The 6,867-nt window shown below is 44.5% G+C and overlaps 1 protein-coding gene across 1 annotated transcript; it reads right to left on the minus strand.

Annotated features, from left to right (window-relative positions):
• Nucleotides 1-1,130: 1,130 nt before the first annotated feature.
• Rps4x (ribosomal protein S4 X-linked) lies at nt 1,131-5,586 on the minus strand. The gene is made up of 7 exons (XM_031365939.1): nt 5,500-5,586; nt 4,497-4,574; nt 4,003-4,183; nt 3,545-3,642; nt 2,606-2,777; nt 1,693-1,850; nt 1,131-1,316 (listed from the first exon to the last, which is right to left on the minus strand). The coding sequence occupies exons 1-7, from the start codon at nt 5,500-5,502 to the stop codon at nt 1,215-1,217; spliced, it is 792 nt and encodes a 263-aa protein (XP_031221799.1). The 5' UTR covers nt 5,503-5,586; the 3' UTR covers nt 1,131-1,214.
• Nucleotides 5,587-6,867: the final 1,281 nt, after the last annotated feature.

Raw genomic sequence — 6,867 nt, forward strand, 5'->3', positions numbered from 1 at the left:
AATTAAAAAAAAAAAAACCCAGCAAGTATTGAGTGAAATTTTTGTGGGGCAGTGTTAACAAACATCTCTTTACCCCAGATAGGTCAATAATCACACAGACCAATGTAAAGATTCCTCCACCAGAGTGCAGCCTGCCTGGTGGACCATACTGTGTTGTGTTAAAGAGCATACCCAGGTGAGAGGTTCCTTAAAGTCCCACCCCATCATAAAGGATGACCTTATGAGAGCTCCACCACAGAGCTTCTCAGGGTCACTTGCAGCTGGAGGGCAGCTGGGAGTGAACAGAAGCAGTTAAGGCTCCTTTGTGTCTCCCCCCTCCTACTCAGGAGTCAGTAAGTAGTTCTATTACTATCAGCAGCACAGGGCTAGCCTTATTTCCACACCCATTTCCTAACTTACTACTTAATAGACAGAGGCAGATGAGATCTGAGTTTTGAGGCCCACTTTGCCTAGAGTTCCAGGACAGCCAAGGCTACATGGAGAAGCTGCCTAGAAGACATACCAGCTGCTCCTCAAATCCTACTGCTGACAGGGGTACAAAGCCCACCCTGCTGCTGGTGCAGGGACATGAGCAACACTGGATAAGCTTTGTTTACTTTGATCTGTCTTATCTCAAGGCTATTTGTCAGCCTCACTGCTGACACATGCTTAAAGATTTTAGAAATCAAGCCAGAAGGTCCCCAGAGACTAACAAACCAAGGCAATAAATAACTCTTGGGGAGAGACTGATAAAATGTAAGTGCAGGCCGAGAAATGAAAACCTACCAGTTCTTGAGACAGGCCACCCACCCTCATACCACTGCATGTGGGGAAAAGCTTTTTTTATATTTAAGACTTTGTATATTCCCTCTGCATAGGACATGGGTTGGGTATGATTTGACAACCAGTTGGGAATAATATGACCGTCTTTGGCAAAAGAGGTTTGGTATGGTAGCTCAACTTCCTGGTCTACAGAGTGAGTTCCAGGACAGCCAGGGCTACACAGAGAACAGAGAAACACTTTCTCAAAAAAACAAAAACTTAGAAACATCCAGGACTTGCTAGGCACTAGAAGATCTAAATGGATGCCAGAGTATTTGTCATAAAACACCAACAATTATGTTTGAAAAAAGGCAACACCAAGCCACAAGTAGTTTCATCATGCTGTTTAATCTAGCATGTTGCTTAGAAAGGTTTGTACAAACACTTTTCCAGCATGTCTCCCAGAGACCATTTCACCCACTGCTCTGTTTGGCTGCTAGCCTCTTGTCTCTCTCTTCAGCAATGGTGAGGCGGATTCCTTTTCCTCGGGGAAGAGAGATCCATGGTTTATTGCCCTAGAAGAAGAATGAGAACTCCATTAGCAGGATGGCACAGGGCACAACTGTCAGTGTTATCACCAACTGTGGTTGCTGTGGCTATTCTATTCAGTCAATGCGCACACCTGTAGATATGGATGACAATACCCTTCATACTTAACACTACTAGAAGTTTACTATAATGTAGTGGACACAATTAAGCAACACCCGATGATCATTCGTTTCTAAGAAAAATACCCACAAAGTACATAAGATTTTATTCCATGATTAGCACTGCTCATGAATCAAACTGATACAGCTCATTGGTTCTATTAACAACAAAGATGCCCAGCACTGTCTACTCTCCATGTTTCCCATAGACTGCTGGGAAGGGAGACAGGAGATCCAGCCTTACCTTGCCGATAACAAAAATGTTGGAAAGCCGAGTGGCAAAGCTGTTGCCATTGGCGTCTTTCACATGAACCACATCAAAAGAGCCAGGATGTCTCTCTCTGTTGGTGATCACACCAATTCTTCCCAAGTTAGCACCCCCAGTCACCATACACAGGTTCCCTAGGCAGGAAGAAACAATCTGCTTCAAGCACAGCACACTACAGCCATCACCAACAAGCTCAAAGTGGTGTCTGCTGAACTTGCAAAGAGTCCCAGGCTCACGGCAGTGCAGCCAGTACCCCAAGCCAAAGTCAAGTCAACTTAGCCCTTCCACCAGTCTAACTTCTTTCTATAGACCTGTAGCCTCAAGATCTGCTCCAACCCTCAACTACAGCTAATAAAAAGTTGTTTAACTACACAAGGAATTCTCAAGTCCCGTCTTTCGTGGATAACCCCCAGTGCCAAGGCTACTACCATTGTCATATTCCAGAGATCATGTTGGCACTAAAGGTGGTTACATCACCATTAGTCCAAGCATGGGTGCCTATGCTTTGTGGCACTGAGGATTAAACCCAGGATCAAGCACACCAGGCAGGCACTTAAGGGTTACTTAAGTCTTCCCTTTTATTCTGAGACAGAGTCCCACCTGACTTGTTTAGCCCAGCCTTTAACCTCCAATCCCACCTCTATCTTGATCAGCTAGTAATACTTTTTATATTAACAGATGGCTTTCATATCTCTTTTCAGCCACCAAGACTATTCTAAGCATTTAGACCAGTAAAAGTGATGCAATTCCTCAAAAGAACCTGTACACAAACCTCAAGTGGTCCATAATGCTCAACTAAATTTACATTTGAAAAAACAAAACAAAACAAAAAAAACACCAGAAACAAAAACACCTGGCCTTACAAGCCACAAGGACAGAAGCTGCTTACCAGTGTCGAACTTGATGAAGTCAGTTATTTTGCCTGTCTCCAAATCAATCTGAATGGTGTCATTCACCTTGATGAGGGGATCAGGGTATCGAATAGTACGAGCATCATGGGTCACCAGATGTGGGATTCCTTTTGTGCCTACAAAGATCTTTCGCACTTTGCACAACTTGTACTAGAAGTATAAAAGAGTTAAATACACTTAATCTAATTCATATACCTTATTACAGTTGTTTTGGGGCCAATCCCCAGCTTCAAAAACCACATTTTATGCATTCTGTTCCAAACAGCAATTGTATTAGCAGTTTGTCTATCAAATCAAATTTCTAGTGGCCACTGGATATGCCCTTCAGCCTACAGGGCAGCATGTAAGTAAACCAGAAGCCATACCATCAATTGAATTAACCTTTATTTATGGCCATTAATTCAAGCCCTAAACCTATGCGAAAGGCCACCTAAAACTGAACTAAGCAAAGATAGTAAATTAAACCAATGCCTCAAAGATTATCAGTTCCCTGTACCTCTAACCCACCCAAAGTAAATAAAGGTAGACCCACAAATGGAGACATGGCAGCATGCCAAATTGAGTGAGCAGAGACTCCTACTCCTTTCTGCTCCAAGGAATACTTCAAAATTAATCCCAAGAAAGGATTTGTCTTGTTTCTACAAGACACCAAAAGCCACAAAAAAGCTCTCTCCACCAACAGACCTTAGAGACTAGAGGAGCTGGGGTGTAGGTCAGAGATCAAGCATGTGCTTTGCCATGTGACAAACTGGGTTGAGTACCCAGCACCAAAATAAGTTAAACCATGCAACAGGTCCTCACTGAACTCATTTCTAAGCACACAATTCTAACTAAATCTTTTGACTGATCTTGTCTCCATGATCTAACTTAGAAACTAATTTTAGAGAAAACTCCCTAGCCTGCTTGGCCACACTAACCTTGGCCTCCTCCGGTGTAATGCGATGAACGGCGAAGCGACCTTTGGTGTCATAGATCAGACGGAAGTTCTCTCCAGTCTTGTCAATGCTGATGACATCTGATAGCAAAGAAGGTTATCACAGTAACCCTCATGACACCATGCTGAGCTGGGGGGAGGGGAGCCCATTTTACCAAGACTCCACACAAACTTTAAAATGGGAATTTGGGTTTCAGAAGCCATCCCCATAATATTTAAATAACAGCCCAACAAGAGAGTCTGATCCAATAGGTCGGTATAAGAGGGATTTGCAAGGAACTCAAATTAAAAAAAAAAAAAAAAACCAAAGAGCCAAACCTCCACATCACTGTGGCAGGGTGGGGGTGAAGATGAAGACCAGGAAAGCCTGGCACTTTCCTAATCACCCGCCATGTTGGAGTTAAGGGCTTATGGGCACTACCAAGTCTCCTGAACACTCACCCATGAACCCAGCAGGGTAGGTTATATCAGTCCTGACTTTCCCATCAATCTTAATGAATCGCTGCATGCAAATCTTTTTTACTTCATCTCCAGTCAGGGCATACTTAAGTCTGTTCCTTAGGAAAATGATCAGAGGCAGGCATTCCCTCAGCTTGTGAGGACCAGTGGACGGACGAGGAGCCTGTAAAAGTTTGAAGACTGTCATTTTAGGAAAATTATTGCACCAAAACTTGGGTTATTCTACATTGGGGGGGGGGGCGCTAGAAGATTCCTCAACATTTTCTCCTCCAAAAGATGAGGCCCACTACTTTTGAGACCTGAGTTTATGTATCCACACCAGTGTATGATGTAACACAAGGAGTAGATGAAACAGATGCATCAAAATTGAACCAAAATTGAGATAGGACACAGGTCTTTAAGACAGCCAAAGAGTCTCTACATTCAGCTCCACGAATAAGCTTCCTAAAGGTATGTACACCTTTTACAATACTTACAAACACGCCAGTCAACTTATCCAGCATCCAATGTTTTGGAGCAGCTACGCGCTTCAGGTGTTTCTTGGGACCACGAGCCTGAAAGTTTTCAAAGCAAATTGTTACAGATCTTCCCAGCAAAGCCTACTGCGTAAATTCTTCAATGAACGGACTTTCGAACTTTCCTGAATAACGAAATGTGGGCAATATTGGAAGCACGGTGTCCCAGTAAAATGTAGAAAAGACAAAAAATAAGCATTAATAGGCTAAACCTAGTGTTCGCATCGTAGCGATTCCAATTTTTCAGTTACACCAGATGTCTCCATTATGCTGCTTAAAAGTGTGCCCGCTCACAAGAATTAGGTTCTATGGCACGCGTGTTAATTACCCAGCGACTCAACCCTAGACGCACAGGTAGATAGCACCAGAAAATGGCCCACGAACTTATCTCAACTGTCAATCAAAAAGTGTAGCATTAGTAGTACACAGCCCTCTGGATAAGGACATAAGGTTTCTGCCATAAAAATAAAATCTAACTCTGGCACCACCACGTGTACTGCTCCTTTGTATTCTAAAGAGTTGATACCAAGTTTCACATTCGAAAGCGGAAGGAAGCTTTTTTTTAATGCTTCGTACATTTACCCGCTACATAATATATAAAGTCTGTGCCAAATGACAAATGCACAGGCAAGAGCTAATCCTTCAAGCAGACCCTGCGCCCACCTGCCCAAAGCTTCAGTCTACACTCCCAGCTCCTGGAAGCTCCTCCCCAAGTGGAAAAGCACTTCTACCCGGGCAAGTGGATGTGTGATCGAGCCCAAGGCCTTGCCCTCTGCGGCAGACTTCCCATCCTAGCTCAGGCCAGTAATCTCCTTTGCCGCCAAGCCCATCTCTGCCAGCCTGCAGCAGAGCTGCCTTAGCCTCCATCTGTAGTCGACTGCGGGAGCCCTGATACCCCGGGTAGCATCGGTTAGGGAGGATGGAAGCCGATGCAACCCAAGAGCTCGCTGTACCCCTGCCTTACCATGGCTGCGCTGGGAACGGAAAGAGACTCGCCTTCTTCCGGCGAACGAAGAAATTAGGGTCGGAGGCTGCGCGCGCTGGAGCCTGGGTTGCTCCGCCCAGCCTCAGACTTTCCCAGCGGGCGGGGACTCTCTCTTGCCATCTGCTGGTGGGAGGTCAGAGATCCCAGGCTGGGAAACTGAGGTTGAGAGAAACTCCCAAAGGTTCTTGCAGTTTTTCTTCAGTTCTTCCTCTTTGTGCTGAGTGCTGAGTTCTGGGGATGTCGAGACCAACCGCACCAGGTATCTGCCTGCGTGGAGAATTCTACAGATGGTCCAGCGATTAAAAAGATACATTTTAATACTCGATACTTTTTTTTGTTTGTTTCTCGATACTTTTCTTATACATAGTTTCTCTAATCTTCCAGAGTTATCAAGCCAATCAGCCAGCCCCACGCTAAGAGACAGGTATTGGCCAAAAGCACGTTTCTCTGCTTTTATGCAGCTTGCTGAGGCACTGAGCCATCCAAGGTGAGAGGGTAGGATCTCTGCTTGACCCTGGCACCCTGCGCATCCGTTCCTGTAGAACGCATTTGGCTTTTATTGAACTGTAAGGGAAAGGGAGGGAACATTAGAGAATCTGGTTTTCCCTAGCCAGTATATAGACCTATTCTACTTTCCTACTTTGAAGCTGTTGTGTTAGAATAGTGGCGTTGGCTGTCCTTCATTCACCATTTTCTGCTCTCTCAGTTATCTGTGGCCTCCCGCAGGTCGATGAGGTCTGCCCATCATAAACCCCAAGATCTAATCCCTTCAAACTATTATGAAGGGGGGGTTCTGCCTTGCCTCTCCTCTTCCTCCTCTTTCTCTCTCATATGTGTGTGCACAGTTGTATATTATACATGATTTATTGGCATTAGTGGCTGCTAGGGAAAGAGCCACTTTTTCATATATATATGTATATACATATATACATAAGTACCTATATATGTAAATACATACATATATATGTATATGAGATATACATCTTGAGACAGCGCCTCATTATGTAACCCAAGCTAGTATCTGATTCATAATTTTTCAGCTGGGAGTTGGGTTACAGGCATGCACCCCCACAGTCTATATAGTACCAGCAAGCAGACTATATTTTTATTTTTAACTTTTGAGACAGGCCCTTCTAGGCTGACCTCCAGCTTGAGATGCTTCTGCCTCATCTTCCCAAGTGCTGGGTGATACATTACTTCTCCACAGGTGAAATGAGCCAATTCAAGCGGGATTAGATTACACTAAATGCAGGTTTATTGGAAAGCTGCTTTCGGGCAAGTACACTGGATCCAAGGACTGAGGCCGGGGGAGTCGAAGTGGGAAGGAAGGGGGGAGGAGGAAAGCGA

Source organism: Mastomys coucha, chromosome X (genome assembly GCF_008632895.1).
Source record: "Mastomys coucha isolate ucsf_1 chromosome X, UCSF_Mcou_1, whole genome shotgun sequence".
NCBI classification, from domain to species: Eukaryota; Metazoa; Chordata; class Mammalia; order Rodentia; family Muridae; genus Mastomys; species Mastomys coucha.

Coding starts and splice junctions, on each gene's coding strand:
- Rps4x (XM_031365939.1), bottom strand. Junction 3,643..4,002: donor CTACCCTGCTGGGTTCATGG/GTGAGTGTTCAG, acceptor CTTTGCTATCAG/ATGTCATCAGCATTGACAAG. Junction 2,778..3,544: donor TTACACCGGAGGAGGCCAAG/GTTAGTGTGGCC, acceptor TTATACTTCTAG/TACAAGTTGTGCAAAGTGCG.